Source organism: Primulina huaijiensis, chromosome 2 (genome assembly GCF_012295235.1).
Source record: "Primulina huaijiensis isolate GDHJ02 chromosome 2, ASM1229523v2, whole genome shotgun sequence".
NCBI lineage: Eukaryota > Viridiplantae > Streptophyta > Magnoliopsida > Lamiales > Gesneriaceae > Primulina > Primulina huaijiensis.
Window position 1 is genome coordinate 18,442,513 of NC_133307.1, and position 26,293 is coordinate 18,468,805.

The window sequence follows — 26,293 nt, forward strand, 5'->3', positions numbered from 1 at the left end:
ATAGATCAGACCGGAAAACTGTTATATTATATAAAATAATAATATAATAAAGTAAATAAAATATTATAAATTTGTGTATATTACTCGAGTATAAATTGGCGACTGAGAACATAACATACACATAATCTGAGTATGGAAGAATGAAAGTTTGAAATAAAGATAGAATTTGGACAAACTTAATGAAATGTCAAAAATGAATAAAGTAGTGTAATTTATGCACTAACAACATTTATCTCAAAATCAGTCACTACAAATATTACATCAAAAAATATTTTCGGAATATTCTTTTTATTTTACTTATATTAATTATTATTATTTATTTGATGTCTACTCATTAATTTAATAATATATTTATAATTATTTTTTAAATGATATAATCGATAATATATTATTAATTATAAAATAATGAAATAAAATCCACGATCCTTATTTGTGATGGCGCTAAGATGATCGGTCTTTTGGGAGATGAAAAACTTGTAGAAATTTTCAATACGCTCCTTCAATTTCTTCTATGCTATGTACTTCCGTTTTTTCTCCCATTTCGGATGGGGATTCCGTGAGAATCAAGCTAAAATAACAACTAATTTTTTTTAGAATAACTGACCACAATAATTTAATAAAAACTCTCTCTTTTTTTTTTTCTTGATTTTGACAATCCGAATTTTACCCGTGAATGGACCGGATATTTTGGTCTTGTTGAATCGGCTCATCTCATGTATAACTTCGTAAGATCGGCTCAAAAGAGATATGATCATTTTTAAATTATATAGAAGTGCAAACAATATCTCATGTTAAACGCGATAATTAATTTTAAAAGGTAAACGTAAAAGAAATCAAGAATAATGCGGAAGAAGCCCTGATTTTGTTTAGACTCATGGTGACTGGGCTTGATTGTTTATTTCTTTACGGGCTTACGAGCTTAAGCATTTTCCGGCCCGCGATAGATCCCCGAAGCCCAATTAGTGTATCATCGTCCACGTCGAAAGACACCCCCATCCTGCAAAGACGCGACTCCTTTACCAAGAATCTGCGTCGGATCTCCTCCGTTTCTCCCACGTTAACGGCCGCGGAAATATGACGATATTTCATTTCTTAAACTGTGCAATCCTGACGTTTGGCCCTCACGCCGTTTACTACTCTGCCACCCCCTTGTAAGCTAATCTGTCTAATAACCTTAGCCAGATCCCTTTCTTGCGAAACGGGATTTTTATTGTTATCTCAATGGGTTTCAGTGCCCCTAGGTTGTATGTTTTTTAGGGTTAACGAATTGTACTCTTGTTGTTCTTAGTGGAAAAGATAGAGTTTGATGCAATTTTGCTTTTATTGTCTATGTTATTAACTCTTATTGGTGGGCTTCGATCTACATAAGTGATTGTGTTGTTCAGCATAAAATTTACGAATTTGATTTTTTTTTTTTTCCGTAATCACGGTTAAGTTCAGACTTTGATTGAGCTGCGAAAATCACTGCTTTTAAGTTGATCTTTGAATTCAAAATTTGGGTTCTTGGATATTTGATTTTTTTACTTATTGATTTACCTTGCCATTTCAATCGAAGGTCAGTTCTTATCGATTTGATTCTATGACTTGTGTTATCACATTCAGCGAAGCTGCATTTGGATGGAAGCACTTGATTTGGGTGAAGGATTTGAAAATGCTTAAATTGATATAAGGTGGATTTGAAATTCACATGGATTTAGTCCATTCAAACAATTCAAGAAATTTGAAATTATATAATTGAATTTATTTTAAATTCAATAATCCAAACGCAACCCGGACGAAGTTTCAGAGATTATACATGTAGCATAATGGCAAAATGTGATGTTTTAGTTGCCAACGACATAGAATATTGAGTTGCAATGATACTTCTAGCCATATTTTTTTGTGGTGAGGACTGGTCGGTCCGGATTATTGTATTGAATAATTTTCTTTCGCAGATCTGAGTATGATACGATTGGCACTTCAATTAAAGCAGCTGTTGTTTATCTCATAACAACATTGGTTAAGGTTGGTTGTTTTGGTCAAGCTGTTTTAATGCAATCCTATTTGATTTTCCTCTTAATTTTTAGGCTTTCTTATTCGTGTATTTTATTTTGCAGCTTGTTTGTCTTGCCACATTTCTCAAGGTATCTGAAAGTGACAGTTTTGATCCATATCAGGTACCCTTTTTCCATGTGTTTACATTGATCTCTTCTAGTATTTATTGGTCGCCTTTGTGTGCATGTTGCAAAATTCTGCATCTGCAAGTCGAAACCACTGTTAAATATTTGGGTTCTTTTGTTGTATAAACAATGTAATAATCCATAATCAATAGAATGGAGGTCTCCATTCTATGAAAACACATTTATTTGCTGTAAAATGTTAATTTTACAATTCCATTAAATTCCTAAATTGTTACTTAAATGCTTTCTTGCCACACAGTGAGTAAATTTTTTAGGTGAGACCATTATCATTCTTTTGATGATTTGTAATTTTGCGTGTCATATTTTAACATTGGAAATTATGGGTTTCCACTTTCGATGATTGGAGGAATTTAAAATTATTTGAAAGGATGTTTCTCCCAGTTGGAATATTTTTCCTGGTAGGAGACTATGACTAATGATAAGTGGTCACACATCAGTTAAAAGAACATTTCTTATACAAAATCTTGAACTACTCTTGATTTCTCGCTCTCTCAGGAATTGATGAAAGTTATGATTGGGTTCATAGATGTTGCTGGACTTTATTTTGCTTTAACAAGGCTGACTCACAGAAATATATCCCAAAATCACAAATTCCAAGCTGTTGGACTTGGTAAGTACGAATATCCTCGTCACTATCTTGTTAATATTGTGTAGAAAACACATTTTCTTTTAAAATGCCTCAAAGTTTTAAGGTTCAGCGGTAATGTTTCCATTTTCTCGGTTTTATTGGAGGGTAAAGTGGTCGAGTGCAGAACAATATTACATTTGATGTAAAAAGTGAAACTTCTTGCATTCGTGAAAATGAAATCATATAAATTGTAATCATTCGTCTCGAGATTTCCATTTTCTCGGTTTTATTGGAGGGTAAAGTGGTCAAGTGCAGAACAATATTATATTTGATGTAAAACGTGAAACTTCTCGCATTCGTGAAAATGAAATCATATAAAATGTAATCATTCGTCTCGAGATTTCTTTTATGTTAAATTAATAAACGTTCATCTGGCCCATGTAGACAATAAAAAAGAATGGCCAGTTGTGACAATTTTAAAATGCTTCATTCTGCATCATTAGTTTACTAAATGCTTATTTTCATTGGCATTATAATCCATTTCAATTTTGGCAGGTTGGGCCTTTGCCGATGCCGTCCTGCATAGATTGGCACCTCTTTGGGTCGGTGCCAGAGGCTTAGAATTTACGTGGGACTACATTTTGCAGGGTCTTGAAGCTAATGCCAATCTGGTATTTAATTGTTCCTCTCGTTTTATACCGAAGTATCATTTTTTCATCACGAGTTTAAGGAACTCAGCTTTGTTTCATATGTTCTGATATTTTTTCATTTAACTTTTTTCACCCATGATATTCCAGGTGTTGAGTATATCACTTGCAGCATTAGGCTCTTTGATGTGGCTTCGGAAAAACAAGCCCAAGCCTTTGATTCCTATTATATACGCATGTGCAGGGATTGTTGCCACAATGCCATCAATCACAAGGTGCCTTACTCTGCGATACTTGAAATTCAATTTTTATCTATTCAGTTTAAGAATCCCTCCTTAAAATATCTCTAATCAAATGCCATGCACTTACCTACAGTACCGTGTTTTAAGTGTTTATCCATATGTTTGTTTGAAGTGTTTATCCATGTGTTTGCAGCTATCTGAGACGAGGTCTGGGATGGCACTTCCCCAAGATAGTAGGATTCGAGCTGTTCATTTCTTTGATTATGGCTTTCATCAGCTGGCAGCTATTTGTTGCCTGCCAGAGATCTAGTTACAAGGTCGCGACCGCATGAAGAGCAAATAGTGTAGTGGTGCCTTTCTGTGTTGAAGCTACGGTGTAGTTCTCACCAATTTTAGGTGGCTGTTGTAGAATTTCGAGGCAATACTCGTTTTCTTGAGCAGTTCTTTTTATTCGAAACCTTACCTTTATAGTTGCCTATCATTAGAAATTTTGAGTGGTCGGAAAGAGTATTGTGCGTTGACACACTTTTTATCCTGCAGAAAACTAAGCCAGATCTTTATTTAAAGTGAGACACCATCTGATAAATCCCAAAAACAAAAAACAAAAAATTATCATATTTGTCACCATTATTATATATTACACATTATCTATGCAGTAAGAAAAATCGAACAAGTGTGATATCATTTTCTATAAATGCCTTGTTTTTTATGCTGCAAGGTTTAGGTTGTAAAGCGGCAATACACGAGTGTATTTAGAAGCAAAATCGCTCGTGGGTAGGGGTGAGCATTCGGTCGGTTCGATTACCGATCGAACCGAATTAGCCATAACTGAACCGAACTGACCGAATTAATTTTCATAACCGATGAAAATCGAACAGAATTAAAATCGGTTAATTCAGTCGGTGACCGTATTAACCGATTAGTTTTTTTTTTAAAAAAATTGTGATTTAACTTTAATTATATATATAATTTTTATTGAACATTACAGTCTACACAAATGGAGAATAGAAAAGTGAGAACGAGAAATTCGGTTAGAGAAGTGAGAACGAGTCATAGATTAGAATTAGAGTTGATTTTAAAATTAAAAATTAAAATATATATAAAAATTGATAAATAATAAAAATTTATTAAATAACAGTATTTATTATATCGGTTAATTCGGTTAACCGATTTCAAAATTTGGAAAACCGTAACCGAACCGAATTAACCAATATAACCGAATTTTTTAAAATTTGAAAATCGAATTTCCGAAATAACCGAACCGAATTTCCGAATTGGCTAGGTTCGGTTGACTAATTCAGTTTAACCGAAATCTTGCTCACCCTTACTCGTGGGGTGAGTTTAATATAGGAAATTTAATGATTTTTTTATATATTTAAATAAATATTGTGATATTCAATCAAGATTTTTGTATAATATATAGAAATAAAAATAGATTTTCATATAGTTTTTAAAAATCAAGTGATATTCAACAATTGTTTTTTCAGAATTTTATAAAAATATAGTACTATTCAAAATTTTTATAGACTTATAATATGTAAGGTCTAAAATGCGATAACGTAATCCAACTGCATGCAAATCTAGGAAAAATAGAAAATGACTAATTGAATTGTTTGAATTACATTAATTAAATGCGGTAGGCATGCTTACATGTTTAAAATAGAGTTTTATATTAGAATGCATAAAACTGTGTTTTAAAGCTTATTCGAGACGCGATCGAGGAACGGAGACCGGGGACCATAAAGTGTAAATATTATTATTAAATGATTATTTTTAATTATTTAATATATGATTATTTTAAATGGTATTTCGAAAATGGTGCTTTTTGAGATATTTTTACGCGCCGAGTCGTATTTTAAACCAGTAATCGATTTTTGATGAAAATAAGGACTTTCTTTCTTAAACGAAATATTTTACCTACACTATAATGGGCTTAATGGGCCTATTATACTAAATTTATTGGGCCTAAACTCTTACCCAATTATTTATGTTAAATTAGGGAGTTTCTAAACCACAAAACACTTCAAATCACACCTAGAAAACACTAGGACTCTCCTTCATCAGCACACACGACAACACACACACGTCCAAGAGCCTTTTCACGTGAAATTTGGAGGAAATTTCAGCAAGCTTCCTCCCCCATCTCTCCGCCAACGTTTCTCGCGTCAAGGATTGTTTTTCGTGCGTGAAATATGCAAAGGCACACCTTAATCTTCCTTTACTCATCGTTCATATCATATTATGTGTTTTTATACATGTTTGCGTGAAAAATATGATACACTTCTTATATTTTCGTTTTTATGGCAATACATAATCAAAACTTGAGTTTTTATGTTTTTAAATTCATGTTTATGATGCACAAAGGTGCTTCCATGATAGGGCTATGAGAAGGGATGTTTTTCAACATGTTTAAGGGTCCATAGATGCACAGCTAAGGGCTGGACAAGAAGGGGTAACATGCTGAAAGAAAATTTGGGTTTAAGGAACTAGGGTTTGCGTTTTTGTTCCTAGGAGGAAGCGGCTGCTAGCTGCTGGTTGGGATGTGTTCAAGGACCCTAAGGGGGTCTAGTCATGTTCTAGATAGGCTAAGGGACGGCTGGTGCAAGGGCTGAGGCATGGGACGCTAGTGGGGACGCGCAAGGCTTAGGTCACAGGTTAAGGGTTGTCCACGTGCATGGGCTGTAGGGCTTGGTCCAGTAGCTTGTTAATGGCTCGAGTATGGTCCTAAGATGGCGGCATAGGGGCTGGACAGGTTGGTTAAAGGCTGGGGACGTAGGGGCATAGGGTTTGTTAGGGCTAGGGTTTCGAAAAAAATAAGAAAATGGTGCATAATTTCAGTATATGTTCTAGGCTTTATCAAGGGTTTTAATTGGCTAGATTTGGATTGCATAAGGTATGGTTAGGGGTTAATAAGCTATTGTTCAAGTTTGGTTAAGTTTTGAGTCGATTCGGGTTAAAACTGAGACACACGTTTATGTTTTAAAAAGAATTAGGAAATTAGTCGAGGAGCTTAATATTACGTCTGAGAAATGTTTATGGGTGTATTTTAAGGTGTTACGTTAAGTTTGGATTGATTTGTGTCGTCGTTTTAAGGTCGAAGGGTAATTTGAGAAAGTTAGGGTTTCAAGGGCAAAAAAGGTCATTTTACACCTGAAAAATGTTAGACGTCCTGGCAGTGTCTTGAATGCTAAATTGAATGATAAAATGTTTACTTTGGATGTTTATGGAATTTTATTATTAAAAACGATAAATGCTAAAAGACGTGTTGCATGCTTAGTTTAAAAGAAAATGATATTATTACATGTATTATATTAAAGTGATGGAAATAAGAAAGAATGTTTTGAAAGAAGTGATTTAATTGTGACCGTAAGGAAATGGGGATTCGTGAGGGACGAGACCCTAGAGGGAGCCCGTTTATGGAAGAAGGCCCAGAAGGAATCCGACGATCGAATTTCCATCGAAATGATATAATGATATTGTTGGATCGTGTACTCGGCACCAAAGGTGCTTTAAACAAAATATTATCTATGAGCTGCAGTAGCTCGTGTTCTAAGAATGTATACACCGATGAATTAGATCGAATTTGGTTTACAAACCAAGCGGGAGGCACTCGAAATAATCTTTCGTTAAGGAAACTGATATATTTTATATACTGTGCAACTGAATAACTGAAAAAGGGTAGATTAGTTTTTGCATTCACCAATTCAGTTATGGTGACAACTGAACTGATGAATACACTTGCTAATCCAGTTAGTTTGAAAACAACAGTTGATCAGTTAAATACACAAGATATGTTTATGGATGTTCGAAGACTTCAACTGCTCACTTCTACCTCCACGGGTAGGATACACTAAAAGACTTAGTTTTATACAACTGATTGTATAAATCCTACACAGCTTAGGACTTACACAAGTGCCTAACTGAACTTCTACTCTAGACTGAAGGCAGCACCTTCCAGCCAACACTTCTTTAACGTCTATGTGTCAAAGACTACATACACAAGTTTATTGTCTTTGTGCAAGAATGTATTTGAGTGGTAGTGTATGTGCGTGTGTGTGAGAACTGAACAGTGAATACACCAGAAGGGTGTTCTCACACACTAAGGGAAAATAGCTTTTGTACTAAGCTGATATCTCTTGAATTATTCTCTTGCAACTGGGCGTAATGCTTCTTGAAAGCTGATGAATAATAAGCGTGCCCTTCTTGTTTTTCACACTCTCTCTATTTCTTTGCTGATGGTCTTGGTGTGTATTTATAGTAGCAAGATGATCGTATACCAAGACTCAGCGCATGTGACCGTTGCATGTTGAATGCATTCCTTGGAGTTTGTGTCTCGTCTTTTTCCGACATCTCCTCTGGAACAATTTGTTGTTCAGCTTTGCTATTCGGTCCATTATTGTCTTTTGACTGGACAAAAGCTTATGTACCTTTGCACACAGCTGGATTCCAATAACGTTGACTGTCGTGTTCCGCAACTGATTGCTCCTGACTGAATTTCTGAACTGGTTAGTTGAACTGGTCAGCAGTTGAAGAGGTGAAATCAGTTGGCTCGTCAGCTGAACTGATTTCACTGGTTCAGTTGAACTGATCAGCTGGGATCTTCATCAATTGAAAACTTCATCAGCTGGCCGGGCTTCTGAAGGTTTCCTGCTGAACTACCTTTCAGCTGGTTAGTCATTTGAACTGATTTAAGATACATCAGTTGGATTTTTTCAGTTCATAAGATCAGTTGGTGCGCTCAGTTGGCGTATCCGATAGTCTTCAGTTTGGGCTATCAACTGATTATTTCAGTTCTAGTTTTCTGCACACTTATGGTAGATTATTAGAAACACAATAATAAGTTTTGTTAACATCAAAATCAAATAAAGATTGCAAACATGAAATGTTCCAACAGATATGTAAGGCCAAAGCTCAGTTAACGGGTGAGAGTGTCGCTGATGTCCCCGCTAACTATAGGCCAAGGAACATAACGGAAAAGTGGTTAATGTTGCCTCGCCGCATAGTACCATGGTTACAGCTGAGATTGATCAATCAACCAAAGGATGAAATGATGATCACAATTAATGAACGGAATTCACCTTAAAGGAAATGTATATGTATATGTTTATGATGAATGAAAATGATATGTTTTAAAGAAAAACGAGTAGTAGACGTTTCACTCGATGATATTCATTATTAAACAATCATTAATACATAAATAAAATGTCAAAAATTATATTTGATTCAACCTAAAGATTTGAATGAAATTTTAAATTTAACCCACATAAGCTCTCTCTTTCTATCTCTCCCATCTCTCTTTTCCTTTCATCAATCTCCCCCTCTTCCCTCCTCTTCAAAATATATCTATATATACATTTTCTCTTTTCTCATTTTTTGTTTTTGCTAATTTCTCATTTACTCATTTTTTACTATATTTTGAAATCAAAACAAAAATTACTGATGTCGGAGGAATTTTTGAATTCTGAAATTGATTTCTGCTTTTTAATTTATGGTGTATGTTTAGGATAGAATATTCAATAATAATAAAATATGACTGTTGGAAACTTAATTTCAGCTGTTTGACAAACCATTTATCTACGGAACCAACTGATCAAATATTCGTATTAAGCAACTGAAGTATCACGTGAAGTATCAAGGCAACCGAATCCAGCTGAACTGAACTTTTGAAGTTAACTGACTGATTAGTTAAAAACTGATCAGTTGAACCTAACTGGATTTCTGAAGACAGCTGACTGATCAGTTGATTCACTCAGCGTAAGCTTATCAGCTACTTTCATCAGCTGATCGCTCAGCCTTAACACGTCATCAAATGAAATGGATGTTCAACCGACATCAGTACAAGCAGACTGCAACTTGTAGTGGAACGCCGTATTTCAGAGTCTACAGTGTACGACTGTCAGAAGAATATCGATGTGGCAAATCAACGGATATAAAATTCAAATATTATATCAAGTTACCGTTGGAAGAGAAGCCTATAAATAGGCGAACAGAGCAGCTAAAGAAAGAACACAAGAACTACTATTTTACTCAAGCTGTTACTCTGCTGAAATCAAAAGCTCACTCTCTTACTAAGTCTTATCTGTAGCATTCAAGGCTACCATCTTTGAGCTTGTTAACACACTGTAATCTCTGCTATATTATTAAGTTGTGCTAAGATCAGTCACGAACTTAAATAGCTTGTTGTAACTAAGAGTTTCAGTTGTGGCATTGATAATACCAAAATGAAGTGGGTCAGTACAAACATTGTATTCGATCAAAGTCTTTTAGTAGAAATCCTATCTTCGTGATAGAAGGGGTGACGTAGGAGTTATTCCATTCTCCAAACATACAGAAACAAATCGCGTGCTTTTTACTTAAGTTACCTTTTGTTTTAGTTATTCTATCTTTCGTTCAGTTTACTTCCGCAACTGTTTTCTCAGTTAAACTGATTGTCATTGACTTACGAGATATTTAGTTTCAGTTTGTCATTAAACTGAACTCAACCTTCGAAAAACGAACATAATCTGTGAGTGTTTATTCAACCCTCCCTTCTAAACACATTTCACTTATTAACCGATCCCTTCAAGTGGTATCAGAGCACAGTTATATCTCGTCTCAGAATATCTACACTCTCAAACTGATCATTATGTCTTCCTTCAACAAGATCCCTATGTTTTCCAGAGAGGATTTCGATGATTGGAAAATAAGAATGCAGGCTCACTTAGCTGCACAGGATGATGACATGTGGTACGTTATCACTGACGGACCAATGAAGATTCTGAAAGCCAATACAGCAGCGGCTATTACTGAAGGGGCACCTCACCGCATTGAAAAGCCCAGAGATGAATGGACAACAGAAGACAAAAGAAAAGCAAATCTGGATAATGTGACAAAGGATATACTGTACAAGACACTGGACAAAGTAACCTTCAGCAAGCTCAAGATGTGTAAGACAGCTAAAGAGCTTTGGAAAAAGTTGATCCAGCTGTGTGAAGGAAACGAACAAACCAAAGAGAATAAAATTTCTGTTGCTGTGCAGAAGTTTGACAACATCAAGATGAGAACTGGAGAATCGATGCATGAGTATGATGAAAGAGCCAGCTGCATCATAAATGAACTCAATGCACTTGGAAAAGTATATACCAACAAAGAAGTTGCATTAAAAGTAATCAGAGGTCTTCCCAAGGAGTGGGACGTAAAGACCATGGCAATGAGGGAATCCAAAGATCTGAACAGAATTGAGCTTCATGATCTATTCGCTGATCTGAAAGCGTACGAGTTTGAGCTTCGAACTCGAGAAGGAGAGCCTTCCACTCTAGCAGTCACAACTGCATTAGCTGCTATCAGAACAGAACAAACTGGTTCAGTCGAGAAGTCTGCTGATCAATTGAGCAATGATGCTATGTCGTTGTTTATAAAAAATTCGGAAGATTCATGAGAAGAAATCAAGGGAACTTCCAGAAAAATTATCAGAGAAACAATTCTAAAGAGGAATCAAATGGCTGCTACAACTATGGCAAACCCGGTCACTTCATTGCTGACTGTCCAAAACCCAAGAAGGGCAGTCAGGGCTCGACTGAAAGAAGAAAGAAGTCATATGAGCATAGAAAGCGATCCAATGATGATAAGAAATTTTCCAGGAAGAAGCATGAGGTACTCCTAGCTGAAGAAAGCAAATCTAAATGGGCAGAAACTGACAGCAAGGAGTCAGAACCAGAAACCTTATGCAGTTCCAGTGATGGTGAAGAGGAAGTGAAGTGTCAAATGGCTGGTGATACAGAAGAGGAGTCAAGCAGTCAACAGGTATTTGACTTCAACTCAACTGGTTTCACTAGAGATGAACTTATTTCAACTCTTCATGACATGGGGAATCAGTATCATAAGCTTGCCTTATCGTTTGAAAAGGCCAGAGCAAAGCAAACTGATCCCATAGACAATAAAACTAAAACTGATGAATCAGTTGATGTGTTGAGTCTGAAAAGGGAGATTGCTGAGCTCAATGCTGAAAAGAGCAGGATTCAATCAATGATTCAAAAGTTGACGCTTGAAAATTCAAAGCAAAGTGAGCTCATACAGGCTTGGAAAAAATTATCTGTTGCATTAACTGAAATGCAGAACTCACAGAAATCAGTTACTGATAAAACTGGTTTAGGGTTCAGCACCCAAGATGAAATAGTTCTCAATGATACTCGACCAAAACTGAATATGGATAAAGGGAAATACATTCACTTTGTCAAATCAGTTATGGTACAAGAACAAGCTGAGCCAAGTAAACTGGTTGAACAGCCTACTGAAAGTACGAACAAGGCTAGAAGATATGGTATTGGTTATAGCCCAAAAGTTAACGTTTCAACTGACTCACACAGTCAGTCATCAAAAAGATTCAGCAGGAAATATTCAAATGGCTACTCCAATTACTATAACAGCAAGCCGGTTCAGAAAAGATATCGGCTGAACAATCAGTCGAACAAAGCTAAATCACATGTTGTATCATCTGCACACTACACACCAAACACACACAAATCGAGAAAGACCATCTGGAATACAGCAACTGGACAGTCAGTCAGACTAATCCAAGTCTGGGTTCCTAAAGGACTAATCAGTTTAGGACCCAAATAGAAAAGGGTACCAAAGATTATATCTTGTGTGTGATTGCAGGTAACAGGTACAATTAAGGAATCAATCTGGTACTTGGATAGTGGATGCTCACGACACATGACGGGAAATGCAGATCTATTATCTCAACTGATCAAGTACACTGGACCAAACATCAGTTTTGGAGATAATTCCAAAGGTAAAACTGTGGGTAAGGGTAAGCTTATCCATGGTAACTTTACGATTAATAATGTTTTATTAGTTGAGAATCTCAAGTATAATCTGATTAGTATCAGTCAGTTATGCGATAACGGATTCTCAGTTAAGTTTGACAAACACTCTTGTTCAGTCAAAGACTCAACTGATGAGGTTATTCTAACTGGCAAACGGTGTGGAAACACTTACAAAGTTAGTTGGAATAATCAACCTTATGCACCAGTATGTTTCTTTTCTTCAAAAATTTCCAAAAACTGGTTGTGGCATAAGAAATTGAACCACGTGAACTTTAAATCCATTGCATATCTGAATAACCAGGATCTTGTAACTGGTTTGCTCAAAATGGATTTTGTCAAAGATAAAATTTGTTCAGCATGTCAGTTTGGTAAACAAGTAAAATCTTCTTTTAAAAACAAGGGCCGTAAATCTTCTTCCCGATGCTTAGAACTGTTACATATGGATCTTTTTGGTCCAGTATCAATCATGAGCTTAGGGGGAATGAAATACACCTTTGTGATTGTGGATGATTTTTCAAGATTTACTTGGGTTATTTTTCTCAAATCCAAAGACCAAACTGCTGCACAACTGATAAAGCTTTTCAAAAGATTATTGAATGAAAAATCAGTTGGAATTGATAGAATCAGATCTGATCGAGGAACTGAATTCATCAATCAAATTCTTTCAAATTTTTTAGAAAATGCTGAAATTAAGCATGAGCTCTCAGCAGCTAGAACTCCTCAGCAAAATGGTGTAGCTGAAAGGAGAAACCGGACGCTTAAAGAAGCTGCTAGAACAATGCTTGCTGATTCAGGCATTTCTCAAAGGTTTTGGGCAGAGGCAGTAAACACTGCGTGCTATACTCAGAACAGATCGATGATTAATAAGAATCATATGAAAACACCATATGAGATCTGGCATGGAAGAAAAAGTGTGGTCTCCTACTTTAAAATATTCGGCTGCAGATGTTTTATTCTCGATAATGGTAAAAATCATTTAAAAACCTTTGATGCAAAATCTGCAGAGGGAATATTTCTTGGATATTCTTCAGTTAGCAAAGCGTATAGAGTTTTCAATAAAAATTCTTTGAATGTTGAAGAATCTATCCATGTTGTTTTTGAAGAAAACGCTCTAACTGATAAGCCAACTGATCCAGTTGAGCTAATTGATAGACTTACAGAGATCAGTCTGGAGGATGAAGATGAAGAAGACAATCATATCAATCACAACAACCTCAAAACACCAGAGCCAGAAGTATTAGAACAACTAGTTGAACAGGAAGCTATTCCTGATGTTCAGTTGGAGGAGCCTATTGAGTATATTCAATTGCCAACTGATGAAGCTCCAACTGATACAGAAGCAGTTACCAACCTGGATACAACAACCACTGAACTCAGATGGAAGAAATCACACCCTCCAGAATTGGTGATAGGTAATCCATCTGATCCGGTAAGAACAAGAAATCAGATGCTTAATTTATTTATTCATTCAGCTTTCGTATCACAATTTGAACCAAAGAAAACTGATGAGGCTCTTGCTGATCCACACTGGATAAATGCAATGCAAGAGGAGCTGAATTAGTTTACCCATAACAATGTCTGGAACTTAGTTCCAAGACCACTTTCAAAAACTGTTATAGGTACAAAATGGGTATACAAGAACAAACTGAACGAAGATGGTTTAGTTGTGCGCAACAACGCGAGACTGGTAGCACAAGGATATAGGCAGGAAGAAGGAATTGACTATGATGAAACATATGCCCCAGTTGCAAGACTGGAAGCCATCCGAATATTTCTTGCCCATGCATCATTCAAGAACTTCAAAGTCTACAAGATGGATGTGAAGAGCGAATTTTTAAATGGTCAGCTGCAAGAAAAAGTCTACGTAGAGCAACCTCCAGGTTTCATCAATCATACTTTTCCTGTTTATGTCTATCATTTGAACAAAGCCTTATATGGTCTGAAACAAGCTCCAAGAGCTTGGTATGAAACGCTGTCAAAATTTCTAACTGATCATGATTTTTCAGTAGGATCAGTTGATAAGACCTTGTTCAAATTTTCTAAGAATGATCATATTCTACTTGTTCAAATTTACGTTGATGATATTATATTTGGGTCAACTAACCCCAAATTATGCGAGAAGTTTTCTAAGTTGATGCAGAACAAATTCGAAATGAGCATGATGGGTGAACTGACATTTTTCCTTGGGTTGCAAGTGAAGCAACTGGAAACTGATATCTTTATCAGTCAGACCAAATATACAAAGGAACTGCTTAAGAAATTTGGCATGGAATCATGCTCAGCAGCAAGCACTCCCATGAGTTCATCAGTCAAACTAGACAATGATCTTGGGGGAATATCAGTTGAGGCGACATTATATAGAGGTTTAATAGGTTCATTATTGTACCTAACTGCTAGTCGTCCTGATATTGTATTTGTTGTATGCATGTGTGCTCGATTTCAAGCAAATCCTAAGCAATCACATTTCTCATCCGCCAAAAGGATTTTAAAATATCTTAAGGGCACACAAAATGTTGGGCTGTGGTATTCTAAAGACTCATCTTTCAATTTATTTGGATATTCAGATGCAGATTATGCAGGATGTAAGATTGAACGAAAAAGTACAAGTGGATCGTGTCAGTTTCTAGGAGACAGACTGATCTCTTGGTTCAGCAAGAAGCAAACATCCATAGCTACTTCCCCGACTGAAGCAGAATATCTTGCTGCTGGAAGTTGCTGCGCTCAACTGCTCTGGATTCAGCAACAACTGAAAGACTATGGAGTTATCGCCAAGGAATCGCCTATATTTTGCGATAATACAAGCACAATCGCTATCACGTATAATCCAGTTCTTCACTCAAGGACCAAGCATATCGATGTCAAGCATCACTTCATCAGAGATCATGCCCTGAAGAAGGATATCAGGCTGGAATACGTCTCAACTGAGCAGCAAGCAACGGATAACTTCACCAAACCACTACCCGAGACTAAGTTTTCTCACTTTCGCAACATACTTGGTTTAATAGACTTATCTTAATTAGTTATCCTTGCTTATATCTTAGTTGTTGATATATTTTTGCTATTCTTAACTGATGTTAGCTTGTCAGTTTGTTATTATGATTCAGTTAGTCATTTTTTTTAGAATAACCATTGCAGAAAAATAAAAGACAACACTGAAACAAAATAAATCTTCATTTAAAAAAATTGTTGCGGATTACATCAAAGTATTCTTCCTCAACAAAAGCTCTCCATTTTTCATCCAACCAGATACATCGCCAGTTGCAGTCTTCAGAAAACTATCAGAAACGGCTATTCGCTCCAGAATAGTCCTCTCCTTGTAGAGCATCAGCTAGTAGAGATAACTATCCTCAAAGAGGTTCACCGTCTCGGCGACGTGCAAATGCTCTCTATACTTGTTCAGCTTTTCCAACAATCTACGAGTGTTCGCATCTCCACACTCATAGAGGAACTGAAGTCCCTGCAGCTTCTCCCAAAAACGAAGAATTTTCTGAAAATCTTTGTCCTCTATATCGATTTTTTGTTTCTCCTGAGCTGCGGTCATAAACTATTCAGCCATATCCGGAAGTCTTGAGCTACTTGCACCTGCCATATTATCTGCTAAATATTCGTAACTGATGTGTTTTATACTAACTGAGCCACTTCTATTTATAGCGAAGGGTCAAGGAAGATGAAAGGGCTCAGTAACTGCAGCAGACGATCAATCTTCCAAGCATAGGATTTTAATTAATTAACCTTGCTTAAGTTCGATTAATATTTATATGCATTTATTAAGGGGGAATATTGGTTTTAAGAGGTTAACTGAGAAGACAGAAGTTAGTCAATATTCAGCTGAAAGGACACAGTGTTACAACTGATCCTTCAATCGGATATTTCACTAATCCTCTCACATACGTTAACCAATTAACCATATTTTATTCCAAAATAAGTGACGTGACTGTCTATCAAGCATTTAATGCTGTCTTTCAGCAAATGACAAGTTGGATCGTGGACTCATATAATCCACATACTTTCTACACACGTCTTTACCACACTACCACACGTTTTTTTCCTGCAACATTTTCATTGACTGACACGTGTCCAATAATACGAACAGTCGCGTACAAAAGTACTCTTTCCCGCTCCATTTCAGTTCTTCTTCTTACGCTTATCCAAATTCTTCAGAGCAAAAGCAAATTTACGCCTTCTTTTTCGCAGCAAATTGGTCAGATCAAATGGCAAATCAGATCCCAGCGCATATGTTGAATGCTATGGCAATCAATTTTGATTCAGTCCTTTCAATTAAGGAAGCCGAGGTCAATGATGTTTTCCAGAAGCTTCAATCAGCAGGTCTCCGAACTATCTTGGGACAATCTTCCCAGGAGATCTATCCAAAGGAGCTTCTCGATTTCTACTCCAGTGGATCTATCAATCAGGATGGGAGCATCTCATCTACTGTCAATGGTCAGTTGTTGACCATATCAGAGGACTCCTTTGGTGAGGTATTTTTGTTGCCGTCTGATGGATTGGCACACCTTGCTGATGTTAAAGCATCAGATATCGAAGAGATGCAGACTCTACTCTCCGTTGATGGACGGAAAATCAAAGTTTCCGATCCAAAGAAAAAACTCAAATATGAGGTTCAGTTGTTGGCTGACATTGTGGTCAAGGGGTTATTGGCAAAGGCAGGATCATTTGCTGCTCTTACACTGGAAAAATTTCAGGCCCTTACCATTATCATGGCAGGTCGGAGACTCAACTGGAGGTGTCTCACCTTCAACATACTGAAGAACATGCTTCAATCTACCAAACAGTCCAAAGGGTTTGCTGTCCAGTTGAGCTATTTGCTGAAAGTCAAAGGGCTAGTGGTTGATGATTCTGAACGATCATCGAAATTCAAAGTTTTCAATGCCAAAAATATTTTGCCGCCCAGAGCCAAACTGGATCTATCTCCTGATCAATTAGTCAACATCAAAAAAGAGATTGGAGCACAGCAGGCTGCTCCCAAGTCTGTAAAAAGGGCAAAGACTCTGACACAACTGAAGTCCTCCAAAAAGAAGGTGATTGTCAGTGACTCAGACACAGAGAAAACCCCATCTCCCAAAGTCACCAAAAAGCCTAGAACTCAGAAAACAAAGCATTTAGTCTCGCTGGAAGCAACTGAAAGGCTGAAATCCTCCGACGCTCAACAGCCTATTCATGCTATTCCTCTGAAGGCCATCCCAGCTGAAGTTTCAGCAAGAGATCAGTTGCTTCCTTCAACTGAACACGAGTCTGTCAGGGCAGTATCTTCTCTACAAACTGTCAATCGCCCTACAATTTTTGCTCAGGCTCGACCCAAAAGGGTCACTATTCGAGAACTGGTGGAAACGACTCGCTCGGGTCTAAACATTCCACATATTCTTTCTGATGAGAAATGCAAGGGCAAGATGATTGAAGAGCCCAGGCCAACAAATGCTATTCAGACCCACATTGACCTAATTTGGGAACAGGTCAATGCTTATGCAGCATCCCAACTTAAAACCTATGAGGCTTGGATCACATACAGAACTCACACATTTGCCAAACAATTGAAGAAAAAGTCTCAGCTGAAAAGGTTTATCAGATTAGAAGCCATCGTTTTAAGGATAGTCAAAGCTGCTACCATTGTGTAGGCTTTGGGAAGAAAAGACTATTTCTTTGATTTGATGAGAGCCAAGAAGTTGGCTCAATTAGTTGAAAAGATGAAAGCCAACTACATTCCGACAAATCCACCTGCCTACAATGATCGAGCTGTACTTACTCAGTTGGATTCAGATCTTACTTCCCTGCATGTACAGATACGATTTTGGGAACAAGATCAGTAATTAGTTATTCATGGAGGGTCTTCAGATGAAGAGGAAGGACCCTCATTACCAAATAAAGAGCAAGCTCAGGATGTGCCTGAAACCTCTGTTGCTGATCCACCACTGTACTCAGAAGCAGACTTAACACTTGCAAATATTGATGAAATTATTCAATCAGTAGTAGAGGAATCTCAACCAGAGGAGCTCATTTCTGAATCAGTTGATCACTCGACTGATCAAGCATTTGTAGAGGCACCTATCCTAACGGAAGAGCCAGTTCAGCAGGATGATCAAACTGATGTGCCAGCTCCATCCACAGATAAAGAAATAGCTGAAAATGTGGAGGCTCAGTTGCTCAATTTTGAAAATATTCCAACTGACGAGCCAGCCCAAATATCAGCTGATACTCAAGAAGAAGCACCAGTTAATGATCCTCCAACTGAAGGTCTTATAGATTTACCTTCACAGCAGGACAACTCAGTTGCAATTCAGGATCCTTCTTCTTCTCCTCCAGCGCAAGTAGAGGTTACTGACTCAGTTGTTCCAGAACACACCATGGCCGAGACAGTGGTATCTGACAGGACTCTGGTGGTCTTTGATCAAGTCTCTAAAGAACAAGAAGCTGGAACTTCTGGACAATTACCTCCTCAGTCGTCTGGAGATCTTGACGCAGTTCTTGAAGAAATTCAAGACATTCAGAACAATATGCACAAAATACTTTATGAAGTTTCCCATATTCAGCGAACTCAACTCGCTCATACTTTTAAACTGGAACATGCAGAAGTATTCAACTCAGAAAAGCTGAAGGCTGTTAATGCTACCGTGACCTCTCTTTCCCTTGCTACAGAAGAGATTAAAAAGAATAGAGGCTTAGCTGAAGGTCTCTCTGTCACCCAAGATGTAATCAGCAAGAAAATTGACTTCATGGAGACATCTGTTTACCGAAAGATAGACTTGATGCAAACCACTATGCTGAATGCAGTATCAGACGTAGCCACTTCTGTTAAAGTTCTGTCAACTGATGTTAAAAGATTATTTATCAGAATGGAGGCGTTTGACAAAAAAGAGGAATAGAGACCTAAGCTACAGTCATTCATTTACTTGTACATGGAATCACTTATACAGATTATTTCATTCTTTCATTGTACGAATCTGTACACGAAAGTTATTATTTTATCTACAACCGATTTGAAGGACGTTTATAAGCTTAACTGATCAGTTATCATTTGCTTAGTGTTGTCAAGCACCAAAAAGGGGAAAATTGTTGGAAACTTAATTTCGGCCGTTTGACAAACCATTTCATTTATCTACGGAACCAACTGATCAAATATTCGTATTAAGCAACTGAAGTATCACGTGAAGTATCAAGGCAACCGAATCCAGCTGAACTGAACTTTCGAAGTTAACTGAGATTCCTGAAGACAGCTGACTGATCAGTTGGAAACTGATCAGTTGATTCACTAAGCGCAAGCTTATCAGCTACTTTCATCAGCTGATCGCTCAGCCTTAACACGTAATCAAATGAAAGGGATGTTCAACCGACATCAGTACAAGCAGACTGCAACTTGTAGTGGAACGCCGCATTTCAGAGTCTACAGTGTACGATTGTCAGAAGAATATCGACGTGGCAAATCAACGGATATAAAATTCAAATATTATATCAAGTTACCGTTGGAAGAGAAGCCTATAAATAGGCGAACAGAGCAGCTGAAGAAAAAACAAGAACTACTATTTTACTCAAGCTGTTACTCTGCTGAAATTTAAAGCTCACTCTCTTACTAAGTCTTATCTGTAGCATTCAAGGCTACCATCTTTGAGCTTGTTAGCACACTGTAATCTCTGCTATATTATTAAGTTGTGCTAAGATCAGTCACGAACTGAAATAGCTTGTTGTAACTAAGAGTTTCAGTTTTGGTATTGATAAATCCAAACTGAAGTGGGTCAGTACAAACATTGTATTCGATCAAAGTCTTATAGTAGAAATCCTATCTTCGTGATAGAAGGAGTGACGTAGGAGTTATTCTATTCTCTGAACATCCAGAAACAAATCGCGTGCTTTTACTTCAGTTACCTTTTGTTTTAGTTATTCTATCTTTCATTCAGTTTACTTCCGCAACTGTTTTCTCAGTTAAACTGATTGTCATTGACTTACGAGATACTTAGTTTCAGTTTGTAATTAAACTGAACTCAACCTTCGAAAAACGAACATAATCTGTGAGTGTTTATTCAACCCCCTTTCTAAACACATTTCACTTTTTGACCGATCCTTTCAATGACAATTCAAAAAATAATAATAAAAGATAATTCAGAAAACTATACAACACTTAATTATTGAATAGCCGTGTGACAAATATGATAAGAAAATAAAAACAATTTAAGCTATAATTTTTAAATAAATTTTATGTTTTGATTAAATAATGTGTTTCTTTATTTTTTTAAAAAATATTTTTATTTTTTATTTTATGACTTCTCATCTGGAAAATCTATGAGATTTAAAATTATAATTATAAATGTTTTTAATAAAATTATTACATATATAGTAAAATAAAAAAAATTAGCTCATAAAATTTAAAGTAATAATTATTTTTTTATTTAATAAACTTAAATTTTTTAATTAACTTTTGGACTAAAAATTAATTTTTCAATTAATTTTATATTTTCAGTTAGTGTGTAAACTATCGTTATATTTATCAAAAATTATATCTACACTATGTAAATAATAAAGTGGCACCTTTTTAGAATTTACAAATATACTCACAAACCTACATATATACACCTATGCATGTAAATAAATTACTTTACATTTAAAAAATTTCAAGCTGAAGATGTTATCACCATGTTTGTACAAATTAGTTTGTGGGTATGCTAGACACGATGTGTGTGAGAACCCGAATTTCCAGCAGTAGCTAGCAGCAACTAGCAATATTCAGTAGCAATACAAAATTCCAGCAGAAGCTAACAATTCCAGCAGCAACTAATATTTCAGAAGTTGGTATTTTCCAGTAGATAGAATCCAGCAGCAGAAGAGTTCAGCAGTCAGCTACTGATTCTGCTGATGACTAGTAACTGAAGTATTTAATATGAAATAAAGACTGTTAATGGCACATCATGACATATTATGGCCATTAATTGGGAGGCTAACAGTCAGATTTTTGCCTATAAATAATACCTTCAAATCTCTGAATTGATGTTACACAAAACTTGAGTTATCAATTGAAAGTCGAGCTAAGAGAGTGCTTTTTCTGATCAAGTAAAACCAGTAGTGAGAGAAAGAAGATTTCAGACTTCAATCGAAACTTCTAGCAAATTACGGTAAGTAGGCTTATGTATACATATCTTGAAATCAGTTTTATAATTCCTGTTTTGAAGCAAAGTATATGTATTTTTGATCTCTGATTTTTGAAGCACTGAAACCTAGTGAACTAATGGTAGGAATATATATTCTGAAACATTCCTGATTTCTGATTTCTGGCCTCACCCCTTAGAGGAGAGAACATATAGGGGACTGATATCAGTTTAGCCATGAAATCAAAAACGTGCTCAGTGCTTGCTTGTTAAATGTTAAGTTCTGATTTCTGTTCTGAAGCCTGTTATTCCTGAATACTGATTCCTGTTCTGAAAATAAGAATTTCTATATATTATTTTGCATTACTGTTTCCGTTAAAAATGATTTTGAAAACTGGGAGTTATTTCCGCCCCCGCTTACTGAGTAACGACCATATCACTCACCCACCAAACCCATCTCAGATAAGAACGAGGAAGAATTGTTAGAAGAAGAAGAGCAGAATCAGTTCTGGGGCTGGTGAAGAAGGCTGTTTTTCTCAGCTATAATTTATGTTTTTATGTTCCGCTGCATCTGTTAAGACATTGTATGTCTGGTTTTACATTTTCTCTGTAAAAAATTAGTTATTTGAATTTGTATTAGACAATTAAATATTCAGTATTATGAATAAAAAGACTGGTTTCTGAATTTTATACTTTTGAGGCTGGTTGTTTTCGAATGTAAATTTGAGAGCAACGCCGGTGTCGACCAACCCCATCCTTGGGGCATAACAATGTTTGCCGATATATGAATAAAATGCAGAAAATTTAACTTCTGCTCGAGTGATTGTGAGTCTCAGCTCCCCTGTCAAGCATCAAAAGTAGGAAACTAATCTATAAAGGTGATGAAATATGGAAGAGAAATCCAAAAAATGACAATACAATCAACTTTGCCATTATGATTGAAGGTAGCCAAAAAAATTACAACTAAAATGAACAAAAGTCGATTAAACATGAAAAATATTAGGCAAACCAGGGATGTTGATCCACGATTACAAAGAAATCATGAAATTAAACTAAGATTAATAACTAGAATCTATTGTAGAAGTTTGCAGAAATTTGCTTTTGCTTGACGAGAGTTCGACAGACATTTTTGCCCGGTTCTTCGATTGTTGTTGCTTGGTTCCTCACCTGCTTTCAACAGCTTTCTTCCACTATCTGATCATGTGAGAACATGGGCAATATCTCCACTTTTGAATTTTCGGATAACCTTTTTGATCATTTCAAACGTCCTCTCTCTAATCTTTCCTCTTCTTTACGACATTCACTCTTATCTCTTTGTGCGACTTCAATTGTATTTTCCACCACTGTTGTAGAATCAACCCTATCCACCCCGCAAGTTAATTTTTCTCTTCGATTTTCTTGAATCAATTTTGACAATGGCGGTTTTGGTTTAATGCCTTGAGTTTGGTTTGTTCCATGATATCAGCTCCAGCCAAAGATCAAGACAGTTCTTCTACCTATCAGTAGTAGATCGTTGAAATCATCAAGTTAGCTTATTTTAGTTTGGGTCCATCATTGAAATACCACTTGTGATATTTGATTATACAAAAACTTTTCTTTCATCATACATCACAGGCCTCTGACTCTTCTCGACCATCGGCCTGGTTACACCAAGGCTTTAATGGTTATTGTTGAAGGTTCATTTATTTGATTCAGAGCCTTCTCCCAAAGCCCTTGAAACTAAGTTTTCCAATGAGATTAGGAGAGAAGAAGAAAATTTATGTCCTTTCACGAGCTCCTGGCTTCGGATATAGGGCTCCTAAGTTTTATTGTCACCAGGCAGCTTGTGCTGGGCAGGAAGGTTGGGTTGGAAGCCAATCGAGCCTTTTGGGGAAGAGGGAAGATTGATTAAAAAATACCGAACTTTCCACCCCTTCAAGGAGTAAGGGATGTCTTCAAGGAATCAGCTGTTCACCCGGGCTGTCACAGAAAAGGCGTTGTCACCAAACTGACAGACGAAGAAGTAGTAGAGAATAAAAGGGTTGATTAGAAGATTGTGCATCTTGAAAATGATGTAGGCCGAGGCCATTACAGAGAATGAGTTGAGATGAAGTTAATTTAAGGAGACCTCGAGAAAATGGGACACCTCAATGTAAAAGGAGGGGATGGAAAATCGATGGTCACTACGGACATGATCTCGGAAGAAAATATAGAATCCTTCCGAGGGCTGATCAGCCTAGTCCGAGGGACCTAGAATAAGGATAGTGTATGAAAAAAAGAATGGACCCAAGGAATTTGAGGTCCTCATCAGCCCTTGGACGAAGAGTACTGGCCATGGTAGAAAACCATGGGGTACTGGGGCGTCAGCCTTAGCTTTGGTAGAGGTACAGACTTTGCCCTTACCCTTCTCCTAGGCATTAGAGGACCCGGCAGACTAGGGACAATTTTGGATTTTTGGGACTTTTTGGAAGGGAAAGAAATGATTGGTTTTTTAGAAAGAACTATGGGGAAGATGGCCGGAGACACAGAAGGGGTAGAATCAAAATGCGATGTGGCAGACTCTAGGTCCGAGGAGCCACGAGTGTTGGCACCCGAGGTAAAGGAGGTATAGTTGGACACATCTAGAATAAAAAGAGAACTTACGAATAGAGTGGAGATGAAATTTTCCGGAGTAAAGGACGTGAATTCATCGGAAAGGGAGCAGGGGACGCTGGAATTTCAGAAGCAGGAGAGCAGAGTGCGAGGATGCAAAAGTATGAAATGAGGTGAGTCAGTTATTATTTATAATAGAGAAGAGAGCGATCCAAGCCGTTGATCTCGAAATAAATGAATGGACGAGATGCATCTCTGAAATTGAACATGTTCAATCCAGGGAGATGGAAATTCGAGTCAGGTAAACGAAGCGACCTATGTCAGAAATCTCTCTTTGACTGCTAGAGCTTACGTCATATTGTCATAAGTCCTAACTCGCTTAAATTCAAAATTTAAATTAATCTCCTGCCCGAGTCCAATTTAACCAATCGATACAGCGTGTAAGAGTCTACCCCGATGATAATTCCAACTTTTGCACTTCAATTACCCAAGAAAGTGGCGGCATGAAAGTGTGGGAATATCGAGCAGATTTACGTGTTTTGGCAGTTGTTTATGTCATTGCAGGAATCAAGCGTGGGCGCATAACTTGTGACCAACAATGAATAAATTAAATTTTGAGATGGTAGAATGAAGTGAACAAGAAAGCGAAAAAAAAGAATGAACAGTAGATCGCGCTGGAGCACGGAAACCCGCGCCCACAAATAGCATAAGCTCGCACGTGCATGAGAAGCACGACGCAGAATCTAACAGGATTTTTTTGGGCTTTCGCAACATTTCACCCACATATAAAAATTTATACCCTAGCCACAGAAAAAGAGGATAGTCGCAGTCACACACAAAAATCCAGAGAACGGGAAAGAGAGCTATAACGAAGAACAAAGAGCGCATCTACGGGGAACGGAGTCGCAACTCTGATTTGGTTCTTCTTCCCTTATTCTTAATTTTGGTCTATTAGTGATGTTGAAGAACATGGATTTAATTTGTCATTTTTAATTTATGAACTAATTTATTAAATCTAGAGGACAATGTGGCTTGGTCAAATATTTATTTATGAATTGTTGATTTGCATATGCGAATGACTTCTTTGTTTATTTATATTTTCCAGATATTATTACTTTCAATTACTTGATCAATAATTGGAATATCATATTTATTTGAAATCTATCACTTGGGAAATGAAGTAGGAATAATTGATAATTTTTGGGGTCCTAAACGGGTTGAAATTAAAAATGATGATATCAATGATAATTTAATATAGTGAAGGCCAAGTGAAATCATACATCTAGATTCTTATTCTTACCGAGTTTAAATCGTTTGCATGCTTTCATTAAATTTAGTTCATAATTAACAACAAACATCCTATTAAATTTTCTAAATAAATTCTTATTATTTTAATTGTGGTAATTAATTTATAATTAAATTGCACTTCCTTTGGGATCGATATATGTGCTCTACCGAGTACTAGAACTTGATATCGTACACTTGCGAGTAGCAAATATTGCAACAAGCTTTTGGCCCCGTTGTTGGGGAGTGCTCTAATTAATTTTAATATTAGTATTGCTACCAATTAGTCTAGACTTTGATTTAGATTTGTTTTTTATTTATTCACTAATCAGGTTCTCCTCTGCTGCAGTTTATGCAAAAAATTCATAGCCTCGACTCATTTTTTTTTACCCAGAAATAGAAAAGACTGCAAGAGCCTTGAGAAAAGCACAAAGAAAAGAGGTTAAATCAATGATTGAATACAGAGAGAACGAAAAACCAATCCTTCATGTGGTGCCTATCAATGCCCACAACTCTGGCATAGCTCGCGGAACGATAAATGCTAACAATTTCGAGCTAAAGCCAGCATTACTGGTCAACATGGTTCAGCAGAACAAGTTTGGGAGAGCAGCAAATGCAGATCCACACTTGCATCTGAGGACGTTCCTGGAGATTACGGACATGATAAAAATTAATAATGTTCCTAACGATATTATTAGATTGTGCATGTTTTCGTTTTCTCTTCGGGATCAAGCTAGAGGTTGGCTCCAATCACTAGCACTATGGAGCATAATTACTTGGGAACGTTACAAGGAACTGCTCAGAAGATTCCCAAACCATGGATATGAATACTAGGTGCAGATTGAGTTCTTCTATAATAGGTTGAATGGCTAGACAAGGACGACGGTCGATGCAGCCGCTGGTGGTAC

The 26,293-nt window shown here is 36.7% G+C and overlaps 1 protein-coding gene across 1 annotated transcript; it reads left to right on the forward strand.

Annotated features, from left to right (window-relative positions):
- The first annotated feature begins 949 nt into the window (after positions 1 to 949).
- Positions 950 to 4,113, forward strand: LOC140967685 (uncharacterized). Its single transcript, XM_073428391.1, has 7 exons — positions 950 to 1,151; positions 1,935 to 2,004; positions 2,097 to 2,156; positions 2,676 to 2,790; positions 3,304 to 3,419; positions 3,546 to 3,670; positions 3,831 to 4,113. Exons 1-7 carry the CDS (start codon positions 1,075 to 1,077, stop codon positions 3,967 to 3,969), a joined length of 702 nt encoding a protein of 233 aa, XP_073284492.1. The 5' UTR covers positions 950 to 1,074; the 3' UTR covers positions 3,970 to 4,113.
- The last annotated feature ends 22,180 nt before the right edge of the window (positions 4,114 to 26,293 follow it).